The sequence below is a fragment of the Chionomys nivalis genome, chromosome 5, assembly GCF_950005125.1.
Source record: "Chionomys nivalis chromosome 5, mChiNiv1.1, whole genome shotgun sequence".
NCBI lineage: Eukaryota > Metazoa > Chordata > Mammalia > Rodentia > Cricetidae > Chionomys > Chionomys nivalis.
Genome location: NC_080090.1, coordinates 70,923,380 through 70,948,049, shown reverse-complemented (window position 1 = coordinate 70,948,049; position 24,670 = coordinate 70,923,380). Strand labels below are relative to the sequence as shown.

The 24,670-nt window shown below is 38.6% G+C and overlaps 1 protein-coding gene across 1 annotated transcript in view; it reads right to left on the bottom strand.

Annotated features, from left to right (window-relative positions):
* Positions 1–24,670, bottom strand: part of Pla2g4a (phospholipase A2 group IVA) — a 144,014-nt gene that overhangs the window by 109,297 nt on the left and 10,047 nt on the right. The window contains exon 2 of the mRNA XM_057769913.1: positions 6,373–6,473. Coding sequence (XP_057625896.1) covers positions 6,373–6,405 — 33 coding nt within the window. The 5' untranslated portion in view covers positions 6,406–6,473. The remainder of the gene's footprint in view (positions 1–6,372; positions 6,474–24,670) is intronic.

Genomic DNA, 24,670 nt, shown 5'->3' with positions numbered 1-24,670 from the left:
GACCAATGGAATATTAAATCTTAGATCTCATACTTGGTACTGGTAGGTATTTTGTTTTCCTATATTACTGTAATGATCTGGAGACATATTTGTCCACATTTCAGACATCCTGAAGTGTCCTTTTTCAAGGCCCTTTCCTGATACTAGGTCATGCTAGCACATCCGTGTGGTTGACTGTCTCTAATGAAAGGCCACCCTTCATCTCTGGGGATGTGGGCAGTGGCCCTCAGTTGTTAATATGTGGTATTAAAAGCTACAAGGCTATGATTTATTTTCTAAGGAAAAAGATGGAAACTGTCATAAAATTTGTTTTGTTTTTTGATGCAGTGACTCATGCTGTAGCCCAGGCTATCCTGGATCTCTTTATGTAGTCCATGCTAGCCTTGAACTCATGGCACCATCCTGTAGTAGGTTTTGGTTTGGTACACACACACATACACACACACACACACACACACACTTGTTGGGGCCTTGTCACCCAGATCCCAAATAAATACACAGAAACTTATTCTTACTTATAAATGCCAAGTCTTAGCTTGGCTTCTTTCTAGCCAGCTTTTCTAACTTAAATTATCCCATGTCTCTTTAACTATGTTTCACCTGTGGGCTTTTTAACCTTTCTGTATTCTATATTCTTTCTTCCCTTCATACTCTGTGGCTAGCTGGGTGGCTGGGTGGCTGGCTTCTGGCATCCTCTTCTCCTCCTTTTTTCGCTCCTTGCTCTTTCTCTTTTTTCTCTCTCTCTCCTGCCTAGCTATTGGCCCTTCAGCTCTTTATTAAACCAATCAGGTGTTTAGACAGGCAATGTAATACAGCTTTACAGTTAAACAAATAAACATAAAAGAATACAATATATCTTTGCATCATTAAACAAATGTTCCTCAGCACCAATGAATGTAACACATCTTTAATATTCCACAATACCCTCCTGTCTCTCAGTCTCCCAAGTGTTGAAATCACATCTCAGTCTTCCAAGTGTTGAAATCACAGGAGTGGGCCACCCCACTTAGTTTCAGAAATGCATTATTATTGATCTCTCCTTAATGTTTCCATGGTAACAAAACAACACAAAACGTGACAAGAAATTCTAATGGCATGGATATCTTTACTATTGAAAAACACCTTAAAATAACTCTAGGATTATGGAAAGGTAGTTCTACTACACATTTATCTCTCCATGGTCTATCTCTATCTTATAGGCCAGTGCCACTAAAAGCAAGAGAGCTTGGTGGCTGCAAACACAGCAGCAGCCCACAGTATTCTCCAACACTGAGGTAGAGTTTGAAAAGCCCCATCTCTTAGGGCAGCCAACTTTTGGGTTGTCTGGTACCAACTGCTCATTACAGGATACCTGGCTTTGTTCCATCCTTCCTTTTTAATTCACGGTTCTCTATACTGAAAGAGTTTAATAATATATTTTTAAAGGCTCTTTCTACTATTGTGGAGCACTGCTATAATCTCACCACAGAGACAAGAAGATGTCAGGTCAAGGTTAGCTTGAGACACACGGTGGACTTTGAGCCAGTCTCAGTTACATAGCAAGACCCTGATCCAAATTTAATTAATAGAAAAATACTTTCCTGTGAAAACCAGAGTGAGGCATGGCTTCATCTACACAGTTTTGTTATGATGACCACACAGCACTGAGAAAATGAAAAAAAAAACTATGAATTCATAAGATCCTCTTCATTTAAATGAGCTACGAGCATGCACTTAATATCGGCACTCCAGAGACAGAGGCAAGAGGATCTCTGTGAGTTCAAAGCTATCCCAGTTTATGTAGTAGATTCTAGACCTGCCATAGCTATAATTGTGAGACCTTGTCTCACATAGATAGACAGACAGACAAACAGATAGGATAGATGATAGATGAATAAATAAATAACAAAGAATAAAAATAAAATAAAACATCTGTGCTATTGACAAAGATAAACATCACATTTTAGTATCATGAGTAGAATCAGGATTAAACAAAATATACATATGAAAGTACGAGGGGCTATTTAGGAAGAGGGAGCAGACAAGCTCACATGAGCTAGGTTTGCCTTTGTATCCCCAGTGCTGTTGACAGGGATTGCTATACTGCAGCATCCAATGAATGGCAATATGTGTGCTTGTTAACAGAGGTTTCTGTCCTTCCTTGTCCCACATAGCCCCATTTAGTCCCAAAGAAACACACAGAGGTCTACATTAATTATAAACTGATTGGCCTAGTAGCTCAGGCTTATTATTAACTCATAACTTATATTAGCCGATAGTACTTGTCTGTGTTAGCCATGCGGCTTGCTACTTTTTCTGGCGAGGCAGTCACATCTTGCTTGCTCTGTGCCTGGCTTCCTCTGTGTCTGGGTGATGACTGCAGACTGAATCTTTCCACTTCCCAGAATTTTTCTGTTCTCATTGTCCCGCCTCTACTTCCTGCTTGGTTGCCCTGTCTGTACTTCCTGCCTGGCTACCAGCCAGTTAGTATTTTATTAAACAAGTACAAGAAACAAATCTTTACACAGTAAAACCATTTTCCCACAGCATGTGCTTATAGGTAAAAGGAATTAAAAGTGCAAATACTAGAGTTGTGAACTATATCTCGTAACAAGCTTAAGGATATAGACCCTTGCTTGTCTTTTACAGAGGTCGGATTCCTCAGGAAAGTCTGAGAAATACCAGTGTGACTAAATTATCTGAGAGTTATATATATAAAAAAAAATATCTCTCTGAGGGTGATGGAGTAAGAAATCAAAACTAACCTCTAAGATATAGGGCACTTTGTGGGCTGGAAAGATGGCTCAATAGTTAAGAGTGTGCAATGTTGTTTCAGATGACCAGAGTTCAGTTCCTAGACCTACGCTGGCAGCTCGCAACTGCCTGTGATGCCAGTTCAGGGAATTCTGATTCCTCATGCCTCTATGGACACCTGCACTGAAGTTCACATATACACATAATCAACAATAAAAATAAATCTCTTTTTTAAAAAGCTGTTTTAAAATCAGCTTACTAGTGTAGAAATCAAAGTAACCAAAAAGTAGTCAAAAATACTGTTTCAGAAAACAAACAACTTTTTAACAAAACCTTGATTATTTGTTTTTTTTAAAGGAAAATGCTTTAAATATAAGGAAAAATACAGGCTATGTTAAACAAGAGTAATATTAATAAAAGGTGAAGTAAAATTTTAAACAAAATAATTATCATAGACAAAAATAATTTACTAGTTACAATACCAAATCAACAAGAACATAATTCAAAGTTATATGTGGCAAAAAAATCACAACTTAAGCTTCATAAAGTAAAATTTGGATAGGAAACATATTTTATATGTGGCTTATTTATCAAAATTGAAAATATGCTAGATGATAATTACATATAAAACTTGTTTTAAAATCTTATGGAGTATTAGGAGGCAGAGGCAGGCAAATCTCTGTTCCACAGACTAAGTTCTAGGAGCCACTGCTACACAAAGAAAAGCTGTCTCAAGAAAAAATGAGTATATTTTGTATACTTAAGGAGTATATTTTGAACACTTGAAATATATATGGCACTGGCTAAAAAATTATTTAACGTTTGAAAATTAAGAAGGACATATTTACATGCCTTATGTATCAAAGGATAAATCACAGTGAAAATTAAAAATATACAAAAAATATATATTAAAAATTATTTTTATATTAAATATATTTAAATTATATATATATATTAAAAATATGACATATCAAAACTTAGGGACTAAGGCATATGGTTTATAAACAATAGAATATTTAACACTCAGTGATCAAAATATGATAAGGAAAACTAGCAGAATTCACAAATCACAGAAGTGATTGAGCTAGAAATCTAAAAGATTGCCCAAAGGATTAATAGAAATTCCTTGAAGCCTATGGATAAGCAATAATCAACTGTACTTTCATATGAAGATGAAATTGTCTTTGATACTAAACTACTGCTCTGAAGGGACACCATGACCAAGGCACTCTGACATAAACCCCATGGGTTTCCTTACAGTTTCAGAGAATCCCCACCCACACTCCAAGTGGCACACCTCCTACAACAACGCCACACCTCCAGATCCTTCCTAAGAAGTTCCACATTCAAACATGTGAGCTTGAGGGCCATTCTCATTCAAACCCCCACAAAAACTAATTAAAAAACAAAATTTACAAATGCCTTTATAATAACACTATAATATCAAGAAATACATATATGTGTATACATACAAGAATTAGTATAGATGTATATACATCAATATTATATGTACATGTGCACATATATGCATATATAAGAACCTTTATATGCATATATATATAAGAATTCTTAAATAAAACTGCAACATATTACTATGTAAATTAAAAATTATTTAAATAAATTTCCTTTTGAGTTAGGTTTATGGGTTGTTAATAGATTGGGAACCTCAATATTGTTGTCATATCAACTTTATCTTCATTGATATTGATCTGTAAAATCATTACAGGAGTGAAGAAAATGTGTGTGTGTGTGTGTGTGTGTGCGTGCATATGCACATGTTCATGTGATTTGACAAACTGATTCCAAAATTTATGTGAAGATTCGAGAGCAAAAATTATCAACAATCATCTTGGAAAGGAAATATATATAATATCATAGATATACATTTCAAACTTGCTTGTCTTTTACAGAGGTCAGATTCCTCAGGAAAGTCTGAGAAATACCACTGTGACTAAATTATCTGAGAGTTATATAAAAAAACATATCTCTCTGAGGGTGATGGAGTAAGAAATCAAAACTAACCTCTATTTAAGATATAAGGCACTTTGTGGGCTGGAAAGATGGCTCAATAGTTAAGAGTGTGCAATGTTGTTTCAGATGAGCAGAGTTCAGTTCCTAGATATACATTTCAAACTTTGACAGTTTGTAACAAATAGACCAGCACAAATAAACAATAAATAAAGTCCCACATATAGTTGTCTGAATTGCAGCAAATCCCTACTGTCATACAGAATGGATATGGTATTATCAGTAGAGCATATAGTTCACAATCTACTCAGTTAGTGAAATAATACATGACAATATATACATGTGGAATTCTAGTTAGAACAACATGAATCAATCTCTGATATATATTTTGAATCCATATGTTTAGAGAAATGGGGGTGGACAATTGGTACCTATGACATTAGACATACCAGTTTTTTTTTAAGAGATTTATGGACTATAAGAGACATGAACCAACCTTTGGACTTATTAATAATGGATATTTTTATTTGGATGATGGTCCCTTGTTGGAGTGTGTGTGTGTGTGTGTGTGTGTGTGTGTGTGTGTATGTGTGTGTGTGTAGCTGTGCCAAGCTTAGCATCTCTAGGAAAAGGGGAAATGAGAGGAACGAGTGGGAAAAGGTAGAGAAAAAAAGAGAATTATAAAGGAAAATTAAGAAGTAACCAAAGGAATGAAAACAAACAAAATCTCAGGAGAATTTTAAGGAGAGAATGGCCAGCAGGGCTGGGGAGGGAAAATTCAGAGTTCCATTGAGTTAAGTACAAGACATCCACTGTTGAGAAGTGTTATTGTGAAGGAAGGGAAAAAGTAGTTTTCAGTCAATCAAAAAGAAGCATTGCAAGAACTATAATATATTAATTTCTAATCCAGGCAGGAAAGAAAGGCTAACTCAGGAAGAATGTATAAGAAAGGAGTATTTCACTAAGTGAAAATGAGGTGATACTCACAAAAATCAGTCTCCAGTCCATTGAAACCTAACTGAATTCCATGTGCTGAGTTCAGCCAGAAAATCTCACCTTTGTTTTGTTTTGTTTGGTTTTGGTTTAGTTTGTATTTTAATCAAAAGAGAGACTATATGTTTTCAGAGAACTATAGAAAATCACAATGAATAAAATTTTAATTTGTCAACTCTTCATTAAAAATTAGCCACCATCAAGGAATTTGTTTAGCATTTCTAGCTAAGTGAAAGTTTATAGAATTATTTGCCTTAGAGATGAATACCAACCTACTGTCCTAAACTCAGAAATTCAGTTATCCTTTGTGTACAAAGTAACACGAGATTATGCTCTTTGATAAATGCAAAATGCTAACATTTTTCTAGTTCCATAAATTTTGTTGTTGCAGATGTTTTGGTCATCTTTTTTTTTTTCTAAATCCCTTTTCTCTGAAGATTTACAGCAACCAAAAGACATGAGTTTATTTTATAATGTACCATTGCCTAGTGTATGAGTATAATATAAATTAAATAAATAGTTTAAAGTTTCAGCTTTACTAGTATTACCAGAAATATGCACACATAGGCATGCACAGACACACACACACGCATGCATGAGCACATGCGCAAACACGCACAAATGCACACACACAGAGAACACATCAGCTTTCCCTCCCAGAAAGAATACAATACTTACTATAATATGCTGATAAGGATCTATGAATGACATTTTGGCTTGAGCTGCAGAGATTCTCACACTTTCCTGGACTTCTCTAGGACGCTTAGCTTCTTTAAAGCCTGTAAAACAAACACTCATCATCATTATGTGTCATTCTGGATCCTGTTTCAAAATGTAAGTGATGGTGAGTAGATAAGTTGGGCAATGAAAGTACAACTGAGCTCTCTGCATATGTGACTAAACACACACACACTCACACACACCTTGTATGGGGATGCTAAGCACATTTTGATATTATTGTTTAACTTCCATATTTATTTGTTCAATTTTTTTTCTAAAGTTTTGTTGCTGCTGATTTGGTTTGCTTCTATTTGTTAAGTATATGATGAGCCATTTCCTGAATTTCAGAAAATTAAAATTGTTTTTTGAGGGACTGGAATGATGGCTGAACCCTTCACAGCACTATAGTGCTCTTGCAGAGGATCTGAGTCCACTTCCCAGAACCCCCGTGAGGCATCTCACAACCAGCAGTAACTCCAGCTACAAGACATATGATGCCCGCTTCTGACCTTCACAAATATCTACACTCACTAGCACAAACACACACTTACATACATACATTTTATTTTATTTCATTTGAAGTGGGGTTTCTCTGTGTAGCCCTGGCTGTCCTTGAAATTTCTTTGTAGACCAGGCTGGTCTCAAACTCAGAGATTCACTTCCCTAGTGCTGGGGTTAAAGGCATATGCCACCATGCAAACATTTTGTAGAAATAATAATTTATAGAAAAAGTACTCTCTAGATTTTTTCCATAATCACTCATATTAAATTAAGATAAAAAATATTCAGTGAAGGAGATATGCAGTCTACTGAAGAAGAAAAAAGACATCAATGCTCTTACACAGATGTGACACCCACCCTGCAAGCAAGATGTGTCCCTGGGTGTAATAGAGACATGAGTGCTATAAGGGTGCCCAATTGCTTTCTTCTGATTGGCCCAAGACCTGCTTGACAGGAGGGAATTTAGGTCTGGTACTGTCAACCTGGTCAAAACTCTATGATTGAGGAAGTCAAAGGTCCTAGGAGAGTGCCTACTCTGTTGTTTTGTTATACAGGCATATAAAACTGACTCCTAAATAAAACTACATATTATTGCTGATCTCAAGCCTTGTTTGATAAACTTCTTTTTGTAGTGGAGGCATGTTTTTAATTGGTCAAAGTGCTGAGAACAACTGGCTGCTAAATTCTTAGCCCTTAATGGGGCATCCCTAAAGCTCAGGGAACATTGTGGAAGAGGAAGCAGAAAAAATATAAGAGCCAAAGGTTTGGAAGGAATATGTGAAACACTGTCTTCTGAACATGACATGGCTCTTGTTCTTAGAGACTCACAGCAGCAGTAACTACCTGCTAATACCAAGCTCATCAATATTTCAAGGTTGGAGAGGGGCTCATAAGGCCTGAACTCGGGTTTCATGAGATTTTGTCTCAACTTTCTCTCACTACCAAAAAAAAGTTTCTGATGATAATGAGACTATCATCAAGTAACTTTGTGCTAGAGTTTGAACGTTTGACCCCACCAAAACTCATTTTGATATTTAGTTTCCAAAAGCCAGACATAGTGGCACACACATATAATGCCAACACTTGGGAGCAAGATACGATCTAATCAAGAATTTCAGGTCATCTGCTATTTATTATAGAGTTTGAAGTCATCCTGGGCTATATGAAACCCTGTATTTAAACTTTAAAAAGAAGACAGATGCAATTGTTAATGTGGTGGTTTGAAAGAAAATGGCCCCCACAGGGAAAGGCATTATTAGGAGCTGTGGCCTTGTTAGAGTAGGTATAACCTTGTTGGAGGAAGTGTGCCACTGTGGGGATGGGATTCAAGGTTTCTTGTGCTCAAGCTACACCCAGGTCTCAAACCACTTTCTGTTGCCTGTCGATTAAGATGCGAGTACCTCAGCTCCTTCTCTAACACCATGTCTGCCTTCATGCTGTCATGTCCTACCATGATTATAATAGACTGAACCTCTAACCTGTAAGCCAGTCCCAATTAAATGTTTTCCTTTATAAGAGTTGCCGTGGTCATGGTGTCTCTCAACAGCAATAGAAACCCTAACTAAGACAGCTAATGTCAGAATACTCATAACATTAGGCATCTGCCTCAGCTCCTTCCTCTGGGTTCCTGATTTGAATTCCTGCCCTGGATTTCCTATATGTTGAGCTGTAACACGGGCTTGGCAGCCAAATAAACTGTTTGCTCCTCTGGTTGCTTTTGCCCGTGGTCTTTATCATAGCAATAAAAAAGCAGACTAAACAATGGTGCTAAAAGCCAACCTCGGGTTGTAAACCACAACTCTGTCTCATTCTGCTAGTCAATGCTGATTCATGTTTCTCTTTTACCTCTTACTACTTCTCCTGATTGTCCACATATCACAAACATGCCATCAGGATTATTTCTCTGTTGTGTTATGCTATGCCTCTGTCTTGCCTCTAAGTACTCTTGACATAGCATTTAAAATGGAAGGAAGGAATGACCTCATTAAAAGACAGGCAGAGTTATCCGCTATGGGATAATTTGTGGCTCTTGTATTTATGTTATAGATACATATTTCTTGTGTTACAAATTCATTAGTTGAAAGAATCCTATTTAACATTTACCATTACCAGGATTTTTTAAGCTACTGTTATTATATTTTATTGCAAGTAGCTAATAGTAACACCCAGGTATAGCAATAGATACTTGTAATAGTAGCACCCAAACTACTGAGTCAGGACAATCAGCAGATCAAGGTCAACCTGTGCCACACAGTGAACTTCAGGACAGCATGGGCAATGTAGCCAAATTTTTAAAAAAGTAAAATTAAATAAAAGCCAACAGGAGCTGTTGAGATGGTTTAGCAATTAAAAGCTATCTGGTCTTCTGTTCTTGTATTCTCAGCAGCACCTAGTGTGGATCATAACTACCTGTAAATCCAGCTGAAGGGAATCCAACACTGTCTTCTGAACTTTTCTAGCACCTATACTTAAATGTGTACATACTCCCATGCAGACAAAAGCATACACACATAATTAAATTTTAAAGTAATAAATAAGGCTAAAACAAATAAAATATGATCAACCTAATTGACCTCTCATTATAACTGATGTCTCTGCATTGATATTTCTCTGTGTTCAAAGTATGTTTACACAATAAAGATGGAATATCTCCTTATGTATACCACATTGGAAAATAAGGAGAAATTGAACTGAATCCTATTTAGAGGCTTCACACCTACTGAATAGCATTAATGGTATTGGAAAGTACTATGCACATTAACAGAGGAGAAAAATAATCATCACTCATCCATAAACCCTGCAACCTACAACAGTGACTGAAAGATATACTGGTCCAACAGATATAAATGTTATAGAAGTAACCAACAATTGTTTTTAATTGGATTTAAGACTCATTTTATAAGATGGAACACATACCTGACACTACAAAAGTGGAAAAAAATCTGAGACTAAATAAGTCATGGGCCCTAAAGGAAAATTTTCTACTATTATTCCACTAAATGAATATAGCAATAAAATGACTCCTAAAGACACACTACTATACCCATAGATGAGTGCATCACTAAACCCTCATCAGAGAAGCTTCTTCTTGTAATTGATGGTAATTAGTACAAAGACCCACAACTGTACAATTCTCAGAGAGTGAGAGACTTTGGGGAACTCAACCCTCAGTGGGATGACATCATCAAATACTTAAGGTTCACTGATCTATGGGGAAGGAAAGGGGAGCAATTGTAAGAGCCAAAGTTGGAGGATGACTAAGGAAACAGTGTCTTGCAGATTCAACAAGGCTAACACACTTATGAACTCACAGAGACTGTGACAACATACGCAACACCTGCACAAGTACAAACAAGACAAAATCCCAGCACTGAGAAGGGGAAACAGATACAGAGTTCTACACCTAGCTAAGAAGCTATTTACAATTGATACCTTCAGAGAAAAAGAAAAATAGTTTTCCCCAGTAGAATGCCACTGAGTATATTAACTACACTTCAGGGCAACAACATGACAGGAAAGTGTCGGCTAACACAAGACAGACTCCATGTTTTTAATGTGCTTTTTGTCTTGTTTTGTTCGGGTACTTTTTTTTGTCTTACTGGGGTTTTGTTGTTATAGTGGACAAGATCCCTTAAGAAATCTATGAAAAGCTGGGCAGTGGTGGCACACGCCTTTAATCCCAGCACTCAGGAGGCAGAGGCAGGCGGATCTCTGTGAGTTCGAGACCAGCCTGGTCTACAAGAGCTAGTTCCAGGACAGGCTCCAAAACCACAGAGAAACCCTGTCTCGAAAAACCAAAAAAAAGAAAAAGAAATCTATGAAAGTAAAGAGGGTTATGACTGCTATTCTCACCAAAATTGTTCCCGTTAGAAACTGTGGGTGGGCTGTGAGGAAGTTCAGTGGTAGATTGTCTGCATAGCATGTGTGTGGCCATCAGACTTCTATAGTGGCTCCATTCACAAACTGCAGCTTTAGAAAAATATCAACATTTCTCTGTGGACATCTGTTCATTCACGCAACAGTTATGTCACTGCTAAGTATACGCCTCTGCTAGGCACTAGGAACAAGGCAGTGAACAAGCCTCTGCTAGGCAGTGAACAAGGCAGAGCTCCTCATGCCTTACACAAGCCTAGAAATTATAGAGTTAGCAAGAAATGTAGTTCTGTGTGACACCTGATGCTTCTATGTTTCTAAAAGCAGGATCACTCCCTCAGATTAGTGTCTTTTGTTGGAAGGGCACCTTGAATAGTTTCTCAAAGGAGATAGAGTTCAGGGTGCCTTTCCAACAAAAGACACCAATCCTAGGAAGTGATACTGCTTTTAGTAACATAGAAGCATCAGGTGTCACACAACACTGCATTCTTTGCTACCTCTACAATCTCTACATTCTTAACTTGACCAGTAAATGAGTCTTTTATACTTGTTTACTGCAAGCTAAAACAGGAAAACCTTTTTCTACCATACATGGGTACATAGACAAACAAAGCACATATGGAAACAGGATTAATGAGATACTTTAACTAAGAACAACATAGACTATTTGTGTCGCCCCATATGATTGAACTCGAAGAGCAGCCCACCAAATTGATTTCATGACTCAACACAGTTTGGCAAACACTGATCTAAAAGATATCAAGATTAGATTTTAATCTACTTCCTCATTCTCATCCCATTTCTTTCCTCTTTTCTATTTATAACCAGGTTTTCTTTCCTTTCCTCAAATGTAGGCTGTTCTCCTGAATGCAAAGCTTAACCTACCTCTTCTGTCCATCACTTACTTCACAAACACTCAACTAGAATATTCAGCTACTGTATTCCAATCATATTCCAAAGTCCCAAGAGTAAAGTGATAATTGGAGTAGCGGGTCATCTCTGTAGGAACTCAGATTCTACAGAGCAAAGAGAAAATCAATAATGCAAGAGGAAAAAGCAAGAGTCTCCTAAGGCTAGGCTCTGGAAAGGGGCTGGTCACAAACGGTGACAGAGTCAGCCTAGAATATAATGTTCTCAGCAGGCATGAAGAGGAAGTGAGAGGAGTCCTGTGGTCGGTAAATAAAAACCAAAGCAAAAGTGGTTGAATGTGAGGTTAGAACGCAAATAGGGCCAGATCCCAGAGGCCTCTGGAGACAGCAATTGTGCACCAGCTAAACTAGACCCAAGTTTCAGAGCTCAGCTTCAAGGTCACTGCCACAGAGAAACTATCTGTGACCTTCCGAGCATGTTCGATTCTGTTTGTATTTTAGACTTCTCCAAGCCTTTCACTCCTCTTCCAACATGTCTGCCTTCCTTTCAGGAACTAAAGACAGACCATGTTTAGCTTGTCTGTGCAGCCGTTCTGTGTGCACAGCATGGTGCCTACAAGACAGCAGATCCAGGATAAAGATGTGTTTAATAGATGAACGTGTGATGGACAGAACTAGGAAGAATGCCAAGGGCATTCATGAAGGAAGTTCTCACAATAACACTTTTTCAGTGTTCCTCTTGTTCATGCCTAGCTATATTTAAATAGCAAAAGATGCTATAAATGAGTCTCTACTTTAAAAATTAAAAAGAGGAACAAGTAAAATTCCACAAGAAGCGAGATGACGACTCATTTTGAGGAAATCTGTTGCCGAGGCCCAAAGCCTGATGTCAGCAATTTTATTTCCTCTTTCCATATCCAGTAACTCCATTCATAACTACCGTGTTCACCATCCAAATATCAGCCCAAACCACATCCTCCAGCCAGACCTGGATAGAGATTTCCCTGGTACTCAAGTCAAAGGCAGGAAATGTGTTCCAGGTAGTTAACTGGTTAATTACACAACTAATATTCTTTCTTAAATTTTTGCATTATTCTTTGGTAATTTCATACATATATACAACCAATATTAATAAATCCTCCCCATCTCTCTTTGTCCCATCCTGTCTCAAACTACAAGGTTAAGAACTACAAGATAACTAGATATTAGGCAAACATGACTCATGACATTAATCCTTTAGTCCTAGAACAACTTCCGTTTTTTCTTTTCTCCTTTAATTCTATCCAAGTCTAAACTTTTTCCTGCCCTTATGAAACTTCAGGCTGCCTTAGAAGACTTCTGTTAACTTTTGCAATAAACAAAAATGAACTCATCGATTTAGATGCCAGGTCCATTTAGAGTGGAAGCCAGGACCAATTGCGGGAAGGGAAAAGTGGTCACTGACTTCTTTCCTCCTCCCTTCCTCTGATCTAATACTTTTGCTCTATTTTCATTTATTTTGCTGGGGTAAAAAACCCTTACACAAAGAAACTTAGAGGAGGCCAGGGCTTATTCAGTTTACTGTCATAGGCTCCCGTCCATCACTGAGGGGCAGTCAAGGTGGGAAATGAAACAGTCACATCGCATCCATACTCCAATCCCCAGAAGCAAATAAAGTGGTGAAGCACATTTGTATCCTAGTACTAGGGAGACAAAAGCAAGGAGATCGGTAGTCCAAGGTCATCTTCAGCTACGAGAGTTTGAAGTCAATTTATGCTACATGGGACTCTGTCTCAGAAGCAAAACAAATGTCAACCAAAAACAACAACAACAACAACAACCCACTCACAATATATAGAGTAATACCAATAATCCATTTTTTATTCTTTTTAATCTTAACAAAACTATTTTAGAGCCTTGGTTAAAGTTTCCACTTGAGGGTTGAGCATCGAGTTAGACTAACTTCTGGAATAGCAGAGAAAGGAATTTGCAAAGCTCTTGCTGTAGAAACATTGACAAAGCAGAAATGTCACAACCAATCACTTAAGAACCCTGAAACTAATGAAAGAACACAGGACAAATGAACAGCATTTTTCCAGTCTACCAAGAATCAGGGACAATGGAGGTCTGTGACATTTTAGGAAGGCCTTGCCCTTGCCCTCCCCAGTTCCTCAGCATGAAGTTCCAACCAGGAAGGCAGGGCAGCCTTGAGAACGCACAGCAACCTTGCTGGTCAGAACTTGGCAGAACATGGAAAATTCCACACCCCAGAAGTTGTCAGAGAAAGAAAAGATCACAGAACACCAGATAATTCTTATACTAGCATGGGATCCACACTATTGGGGACAAGAAAATAGACCATCCAGAAAGTTAAAAATGACAAACAGAGGCATGTCTGAGGCTCCATGCACAACCCCCAACAAAACAGAGAGAGAAAGGTTGGTTGAGAGAGACCTGATGTGCTGAAAGAAGGTGAGCATAGATATGCTATGTGAGGGTCCCACACAGAGAAGAAAAAGTAGACAGGGACTTATAAACTCCCTGAACTTAGAAAGCATTGCAAGTCAGACATCATAGCAGAGATGTGCTCTTTTAAGATACTTAAGTTAATCTTTGCCAAACACTGGCTGACAACTAAGCCTTGCTAACCCAGACAGAAGCCTGGGAAAACAACACAGAAAATAAAAGAAAGAAGGTGGGTAATAAATTGAGGTCACTAAAACAAATCAACAGTTGCAGCATGGTTAATAAAAATCCAGAGACAGAAAGTAGGGTTCAACCTGAAGTCAGAAAAGCAAAACAACCAGCCACTGGCTCTTACCTCTGCCTCAGTTCAAAGTGGTGATTCTGCCTCCATGAATCTCAGAATGAGACTGTGTCTGAGAGTTGTCTCCTCCTGTCTTATATTCCTCTCTACGGCTGGGATTAAAGGCATACACTGCCTGCTTTCTCTGGCAAACTAGTGTAGCTACTGGGAATAAATGGGTGTGTAGTACCACTGCCTGGTCTGTAAGGCTGACCAGTGGGGCTGTTTTACTCTCTGATCTTCAGCAAGGTTTATTTACTAAAATACAAATAAAATATCACTACAAACAGTAGCAATAACTTTCCCTTAAGAAATATCAGAATTGAAAGACACCATAATATATAATTTGCATAATATATAATTTGATGTGCAACCTAGAGTCATTTTCAAAATTGGCCATAGGAAGGCTGGTTCACCTAGTAAAGGCACCACCCAGGCTTGAAGACCTGAGTTCAAACCCCAAGGCCCACATGGTGGAAGAACCTACTCCTGCTTGCTGTTCTCTGACGTCCTCCACACTCCACACAAACTCCTTGGAACACACACATAAATACACTAAACAAATAAATTTCATAAAAATAACATGATCTTAAAAGCAAATAAATAAATTTTAATAGGACACAAAAACAGTGTGAATCATACAACAAAAATTCCCAAGGAGAAAGAGAAGAAAAAAATAGCAAAAAAAAAAATTGACTGAAATTTCCCTGATTTTGATTTTAAAACATATCACTAAAGCTGAGTTGTGTTAAACTGGATTAACACAAAGAAGACCGATGCCAAGACACATAGCCAAATCATTGAAATTCAAAAATTATAAAGAATAAATTTAAGAGCAAGAAAATAATAGCTGTTCATGAATGAGAAAATCAAAGATCAACAATTGACTTCTCATCAGAACCAATAGCATTCTGATGGCAGTGGAAACCACATGTCCAAAGTACTGAAAAAAATCAAACTATTACACCAAACATCATAGTCACCAAACTATCTTTCAGAAATATGAACAAATATATCAGCATAGTAGTAAACAAAGAATGTATATATATCCAAAATAAACTAGTAAAAGATGCAGAACCTGAACCTTAAACTCTGTGTGTATGGGGGTGGTGTTTAGAAGTGTGTTTAGTGTCCAGAAACTTTCTAGTTTATCAGGAAAAGAGAAGGAAGAAACCTTACAGGAGGTGAGAAACAAAGAGGGTGATGGAATACATACAATAAGAAAAGAAAAGGGAACATTTACTGATGGAGAAAAGAAAACCAGTTAGGAGGGGATAGTGGGAGGGGGAATAATGGGACCAAGTATAATGACTCATAAATGAAGACGTCATGAGGAAACCCATTATTTTGCGTGCTAACTTAAAAACAATTGTAAAATGTTAAAGGACAGGAAATGCAGCTTAGTATTAGGACATTTGTCTAACAGGCATGAGGCTTTGGGGTCAGAACAAGAAGGGAGAATGGGAGGAAGAGAAGAAGGGAGAGAAGAAGGGAAGAAGGAGGGATTGAGGGAAGGGGAAAAAGGCTGAGGAGACAAGAATAGTAAAGTCAATTCTTTTCAGGTTGAAAAGAATTGACAGTAGGCAATAACACAAATTCGCACGAAGAAAAAGAAAGGACCAATAAAGTTAAAACGTTTAATGACAAATATATCTTCTTTTTATCTTTATTCCACAAAATGATAAAATTACACTGTGCTAATTTAAAGAGGCTGTGAGTATATAGATTTCATATGTATCCATGAAAATTATAACACAGAGAGGGAAATGATAAATGTAGCTATTTTGGAGCAAGGGAAAGACACCAACGAGTCTGAACCCATAGGAATAAATCAAGAATACCAGTCTCAGAAAAATATAGGATAATATCAAATAGTCTATAAATTTTTAGTTTTATCCCTACAGTTTGTAAGAGGCATGAGTTTTATAGGAACATATTACAATGCTATAGCACTGGATTTATAACACATGAAGATACATTATATTGGAAAACAATAGCACAAATTACATGGAAATTACAGAACTAAGTTAATAGCTACATGAAGAAGACTGTAATAAATTAATACTTATAGCTTAATTCCTAGAACTACTAACAAATTCACTCAAATTATCATTGAAATATTAACAATATCATTTAAATGGATCACCAGACACCTACCCCCTCCTCAAAACAGGATCATCAGACTACAGAGTGCAGGGAGCAGCAAATATAGAAATGAGATGTAGAAAAACAGAAACCACAATGGCAGATGGAAAGCCAACCCGATTTCTACTAATAATCAATGTGAAACTAGAAGAGGTGTCACATATCTGTAAACCTAACACTTGGTAGGCTGAGTCAGGAGACTTAAAGTTTCAAGATCAGCCTGGTTAGAGAGAAGCCTGTGAGCTATTGTATCTGCTATTGGTTTCCCTGCAGAACTAAATCATAAGTTCCTGTTGCTGAAGGTACCACATTCTTGGAAACAGAACAAAGAGAACTCAAGTTGGAACTGAGTGGGATGCTTCTTCCTTCTAGCAAGCTAGTTTTCATAGCTTTAAAAGATACTGTGCCGGTTCTTGGGCTGGTGGGAAAGAATTATCAATAGTCTCACTCAGTTATGGACCCTGTGTGCTGTATGACCAACAGGCAAGGCACAATAGTGACATGACTCTTATGGGGTAATCAAATACTTTCTAATTGGATTTGAGGTCTGCTCCATAGGAAAGAAGTCACGTCTGGTACTGTAAACATGATCAAAAGCCAGTGGTTGGTGAGGCTACAGATTTTGATGGGGATGACAACATGGTTTGGTTTGGTTTCATAAGTAGACATGATAGTTTATCAAATTGTCTTACCAATATTTATATTTATCCACACAGATAGTGCTGGTGTCAGCTTTGATTAAGTAGCTTCCATTTTCAATGAGTAGAGATGACGTATAAATTCACCACTGGTCAAAGTGCTAAGTGTCAGGCATCATTGAATGTTCAGCCATCCATAGCACCTTTCCCAAAGGCTAGGGAACATTGCAAAACAGAGGAAGGAAAGAACGGAAGAGCCAGAGGAAGGGGTAGAGTGTGTGGAAGGCTGTCTTTTGGGCATGAATGGCCATTATCCTCTTGAATTCTCCGCATCTATGATAACCTATACAAGACACACACAAGATCAGGACAGGAACATCTTGTCACAGAGCAGAATGGGGTTCATGAGGCCCTGCTCCTCTCTGAGAACCTACAGCCACCTAGTAGGTAGTAGAGGAGAGGCACGTTCTTGAGTAGTGTAAGCACTGGTCAGTTTCCCATGGTTCTGTAAATAGCCCTTCCCCCATGCTCCTATAAGTAACTCTAATGAAATCCATTGGTTCACAGAAAAAGACAAAAACAATAAAACATGAAAGTACAAGGGAGTACACGTACTAGTCATCAAAAAGAAAGGGACCAGCTGAAGCAGGAAAAAACAATGAAAGGTAATGAGGAATGACTACAATCAAACACATTATAAACATGTTCGAAGATGGAACAGTGAAGCAAATCATTATATACACTAATAAAAGCCTAAAAATAAACATATGGATGAATGAAAAAATAAAGGATACCCACATTGTGAGATAATCTCTCAAAAAAAAAAAAAAAACCCAGCAAAGATTTGACCTCCAGTTAAAAGTCAATGGCTTTCAGACTGAATAATTGTGAGGATTGTAAAAATCAGAATAAAGCCTGTAGTACTTGAGTATTATAATATTTTTGTAATGCTGCACTGATGTCAGTGTCCTGGCTTTGACAGTCTACTTTGGCTCTATATGATGGGTGAGGGGGAACTTAGTAATAGGCACACAGAACTCTGCGTAACAGTTTAGGGATTTCTTATCTTAATTGTGTCTAGTTTATTTTAAAATCTAGTGCATGTTATGGGGGCTGTGGTGATGCATGCCCTTAATCTCGGGACTCTGAAGGCAAAGGAAGGTGGATCTGTAAGTTCAAGGTCAGTCAGGGCTACATAGTGAGACCCTATCTGTAAAAAGAAATGTCAGTAGACCTCATTTTACACACAATTTTCATTCCAGGAACTATCAAAGCTGTCCCAAGGGACCCTGGTTAGTATATGGTCACTTTTCCTCGGGGTGTAATTACTGTCAGTGACCCCACTTGCAGTTCTGGTTAGGCAGCAGCTTCCACTCACTGGCTTCTCCCCTCCTACCACTGACGGTAATGGCAGCAGATACTTTAGGTTTCTGTGGTATTAAGACATCTCTGCCCAACTCTCCATACTAACCACTCAAAAAAATGCCTTTACCCCCACAATTAGCTCAGACCTGGAAATCTTACTACAACTAAGTTGCACAACCATTACAGTGAGTGTTCATAAAACAGAAGGTTTTCCCTCATTTCTTCTAGCGAGGCTAAATAAGCAGGTCTTCCTGAGAAAAAAATTATCTGCCAAGTGTGCAGTAAGAGACATGAAGCTCATGGTTTGACTGGGGTTTTTTTGTCTTGCTTTTCCCCTTTTCTTCTGTGCCCTATAATTAGAGACTTCCAGAATACTGAGAGGAGGAGAATTTAGATCCACTTTCCCAACACACACACGCTTGTGCCATGCAACTGGTGGCTTTCAACGAGTGATTAATACCATAATGTCTGATCAAAGCCAATTTAGTCATGTCAGAGCAACACAGGCTTCTCAGAAAGAGTGAACAAAAATGACAAAGTTAGTCTGAAGTGCTTTGTCACTTCTGTCTGTCTGCAGAGGGGGGAGAAGATAGTTACCATTAAAGCTGTGGCATCTGGTGGCCAGAAGGAAAGGGATTACACTTCCTAGGCAGTGACATAAGGCTTCAGAACACAGTGCCACCTTCTCAGAGCTTGCTTGCTCCCTCTCCCACTCTCCCATTCTGCCACTCCAACCCTCTATTCACTCTGTTGTATAAAATGAGGAAGTGGCCCTCTACCTCACAGACTCACTGGGAGAATAAAATGAGCAAATGTATGTAAACCACAAGCAAATGAAATGAATAAGATAATGTATTGTTGTCTGCAACACTGATGCTCTTCCAAAACTGCCTCAACTCTGTGAGAGGCGTTTGGCTCTGTGGAGAGTTCTGACAAGTTTGGAGCTGGTCAGTTTGTTAAGCAACTATTACAAGGATGGTATGTTTTCCTTATGATCAACGATGAGGTTTTAATAAAAAATACAAAGTGCTTAAAGATCTATTCCACTATTTTTTTAAAAAGTAAAAACACTGGCCACTGTTTTGTCTGATGCTGGAACCACAGTTTTCTCCATTATGCTGGATAAATAGGTTTTTGGAAAACAAAAACCCCTGGCCCTGTGTCCCTCAGCATCCTTCCCAGACATACATAACCACTCAGGCGGTGCTGAAGTTCTGTTCCTGAATGACTTGGATGATGCTTTTCTTCTTTAACTAAAGCCAAGCAAAGCTTTCTATCACCCATAGGCAGAGAAAAATGAAGAACAAAAGGAATCAAAATAGATAAATGCACCAGGCATGGTAGCACATGACTTTAATCTCAGCACTCTGGAGACAGAGGCAGGTGGTTCACTGAGTTGGAAGCCAGCCTAGTCTACATAGGGTTTCAGGTCAGCCAAGGGTACCTAGTACCTGTTTCAAAACAAGCAAATAAAGGTAGTTAAATGTATGAGACCTGTATAAGAAATGTCCCCCAGGCCATGTGACTTTAGCATAGAAAGACTGGGAGGTTCTTTGGTTAGTAGGAAACAAATGTGCACTCCCAGACTCAAGCACCGGTTATCAACTAGTTGGATTTCTCAGCCCAGGCATGTTGTGGAAGTTGTTTTAACTAATCAAAAATGTTCATCCTGCAGAATATTAGGTTAACTGTGTACAGGTGTGTTTGTTACTTTTGGTATGCTGCATTTGTTTAATTATGTAAAGATGTGCTGCATGTGTTTCACCTTGCCTGCCTTAGGCACCTGATTTGGTCTAATAAAAACCAGAATGACCAATAGATAGGCAGGAGAGGATAGGTGGAGCTACCAGACAGAGAGAATAAATAGGAAGAGAAATCTAAGTTAAGGAAGAAGAAGGAAGGGAGTGAGATGCCCAGTACAAGATGCCTGAAATGAGAAGTAGCATAAGATACACGGAAAGAAAAACCAAAAGCTGGGAGGCAAAAGGTGGATGAACAGAAACAGGTTAATTTAAGTTAAAAGAGATAGCCAGAAATGAGTCAAAACTAGGCCGAGCATTTATCACTAACAAGAAATCTCTGTGTCATGATTTGGAGCTGGTTGGTGGTCCAAACGAAAGAGAAAGCCTGGTACACAGGTGCATAGCTACAGGGCCTGCTTAGCAAGTCATAGGGAGGTACCTGGTGCCATGTGGTGGAACCCATGCTCTTTCTTTGGAACTGATTTTTTTTTCCTCTCGAATTTCTCTGTTAGGTCTCTAAGCTTCTTCCTAAACTCCCATATCTGCCTTTCTAAATGTTCACTCTAAACCCACAACCACATACAGAGCCCACGCCAGAGTTTCAGAGAACGAACAGAGTCCAGTGGCTTAAAATGAGACCTCAGAGACACACAAACTATACACAGGAAGGGGGAAAGGAAATGTTTCCATGAGGTAAAGGCTCGACACTAAAACCTCTCCAACTCAGCTGAGGCTCTCCCTGGCACTGCCTTCCTGACACTCGTGTTCTGTATAAATGTTCTGTGAGGGAAACCCTCCTCATGTACCTTCTAGCTCAGATCCAAGCATCTATCTCCAAGTGATAGCTCAACACAAGCAAGATACTTCCTCACACAGTGGTGGCCCTGACTCTGAACAACATGGGGAACACTATGCTTCCTCCCCCAGTTCTCTAGCTGGACGAGGACTGATTATTTTCTCTTGATGAAAGGATGAATAGGCCAATGAGGACTTTTCATGGTAAACTGGGGAAACTACCCAGACTATAGATGAAGCCATATGCTGGAATTACATAAAAGAACTCCCTATTCATAGACTCTAGAATAACAAACCAATCCATATATAAGCAGTTACTAGTTTTAGCACTAATTTTTCCCATATTAAACTCAATTAAACCTGTGATAGATTGATCAAACTGATTTCACTTTATGTTTACTTAAATATTTTGAACTGTTTTTCTGTGCCTTCTTTTCTTTTTCTTTTTCTTCTCTCATACCATACACCCCTTCTGTAGTCTTCCCTCCCTCCTCTCCTTGCATCCTCCCTCCTCCCTCCTGTCTTCCCCAAATCCTTCCTCCACAGTTTCTGTTCAGAAAAGAGTAGGCCTCTCAGGGATATCAACAAAACATGGCATAACAAGTTACAATACGATTAATACATTCACTCGGGGAGGCAGATGCATGAGGATCACTGTAAGTTCAAGGCCAGCCTGGTTTACAAAGTGAGTTCTTAAGAGAGCCAGAGCTACAAAGAGAAACCCTGTCTTGAAAAGCAAATAAACAAAAATAAATAAATAAAAGAAAAGAGATCAATACATACTTGTTAATCATTTCCCAGATACCTGTTAAATAATGTACACATACTATCTAATTTATTTTTCTTAACAAGATAGTAATTGTCATTAACATTTTTGAGATTAAAACAAACTAGGTTTAGAAAACCGAATAACTGGTCTAACTGAAACCTTAAACTCTATCTCCATGTTATATAAAAATACCTCGCTCAAACAGTATGAAACATTAACAGGACTAAGCCAACCCTAGAACTGAGACCTGCCTCATTGCAATTCTTTCTTTCTACATCATTGTGACACAGCAAATAAAATCCTAAAGGACGAGCGAGATGACTCAGAGTGCAAAGCCACTGCTGCCAACACTGACGACTTGAGTTCAATACCTGGACCTACATGGTTGGAAGGAAGAAAACCAACGCTCCTAAGTTGTACTCAGTATCTAAACAAACACACACACAGAGCACAGCTGTTGTACATAAGCAATATCTACACACACACACATATGCTCACAAAATAAACATAATTTTTAACAGACATGACATCCCAAACATTTGAAAATTACATATTAAGAAATATAGTTATTGACTCGGCAGTGGTGGTGCACTTGGGAGGCAGAGGCAGGCAGATCTCTGTGAGTTCGAGGCCAGCCTGTTCTACAGAGTGAATTCCAGGACAGGCACCGAAGTGACAGAGAGAAACTTGTCTCCCAAAAAAAAGAAGAAAAAAAGGAAAAAGAAAGAAACATAGTTGTCTCAGCAAGAAAGTAACAGGATAGAAATGTTATCTTTTCAAAAAAAAAAAAAAAGAAAGGAAGGAAAGGACGACAGAGGGAGGAAGGGAGGAGGGGAAGAGAGAGGAAGGAAGGGAGGGAGGAAGGAAGGAAAGAGAGAGGATGGAAGAAAGGGAGGAAGGAAAGGCCACAACTTTGTGAGCAGCATTCACTTTTTTACAGTTCTAGAAACTGGAAGTCCAAAACCAAAACTTTGCATATTGGGCTCCAGCATCCCTTGCTTGCTTATGGTGATGGTCTCCTCATCAAGCCCCTCTCTTCCCTCTTCCCATATTTCCCAGGGATGTCTGTGTGTTTAAATTTTCTGTTAGGACAGCACCTAGGTATTCTCCTATTATGTTATTGTCTTAGGGCCCACCTGACTGATCTTGTTTTAAATTAATCATCCCTTGAAAGCAGCATAGGCTTAGCAGTCCCGAATCCAGCGATGAAGGACGGAGTGTGAATGGCTGGGTATCACTCCAGCAGGAGACAGACAATGAATGCCGACAGCCTGGCTGTTTTGAGAAAACCACTGAGCCAGGCTGTTGGTGAGAAGGCAGCACAGCACCTTTTCCCTCAGGGCAACCACCCCATCTGGCCATTCAGCAAGCTGCCATGTACACCCCCAAGCATTCCATATAGATGAACGCAGCACACTACTTAATGCTCCACTCTTGTATTTGCCTACGCCACCTTGCCACTAGGAAGCCCTCAATCAGAGGAACCTGCCCACCTCAGAGCGGACAAACAGGCCTGCCAGTTCCATGGTAAATTACAAAGCAGAAATCTCCTCAGTCCCCGGCCAGCTTTCTCGTGTTCTTCCCTTGACATGTAGATTGGCTGTTATTTTCCATTCCTGCACCTAAGCAAGTGGCCATTCGGGCTATATTTTAGAGTCATAAAATTTTGAAGTTGGAGGAAATACTCTTATCACGCCAGTCATCACTGTGCACTTATAAGCTGCAGCCTAAGGAACAGACAAGCCGAGCCACGCAGGGGGGACAGCCCTATACTCATTTCTCCTTCTTTACACCTCAATGTGTACAGGAAAGACTTTTAGAATTAATCAAAATTAAGATGAAATGTATATACATTTGCCTTTTAGTTTGGCCAATATGTTTAGTAACTAAGTGACTAGTTTGGAGGTGTGGTGTAGATTCAATGTATGAATTTAAGAAAAAGTTGTAACTGAATTTCCCCATGTGACTGATTCAATAAAATAACTTTACACTTTATTTCATCTTTTATACTTTCCTATGTTTGAGCCATAGTTAAAAGTTGTTTATTTACAATATTACATGTTTTTGAAACCTCTGTCACTCATACCGATATGAAATAGCATTACACTGCTGGTTGGAAAATACGCAACATTCGTTTTTAGATAATAGAGATAATATAAGGATGTTCTGTCTTGTCCCTTAAAGAAACTGACCAGGTAATTTAGTCAGTGTTAACTAGTTAAACACATCTAAGGAAGTACCAAGAAATAAGCGGTGCCTTGAGGCTACGCCTGTGGTTTCTCTACCGACTGGAAGGTGCAAATAGGCTCCTTTGCTGAGGACTCCAGTCCCTCTTTAACTGCTGAGTTTTGTTTTATTTTCTACCCATGATTTACTAATAATCGCCCTTCAGGGAATGCTCCATCTTTCCTGTAAGACTAAGAGTTCAGGCAAAGTTGCCTGGAAAATGCATCTGACAGGAGGAACTGGCTCGCGGGAGCCATTTTGATTCTAGATGAACTCTTTCCCACTCTGCTTTTCAAACAGCTTTGAACAGCAACTATTTTGGTAGCTTAGGACACTGACCTTGCTTGTAGGAAATATACATTTGATGTTTGGAGGGAATGACAATAATTCTAATTCAACTAATTCAATCCATCACTCTATAACACCCACACAGTCAAGGTGTAGCACAAATGCATTACGGTGCCGCCAGCAGAAGACGGCAGCGTAGACAGAATGCATTTTCTATCATTTTACCCTTTATGGTTCTGGGGGTCATTTTGTCCTCAAAA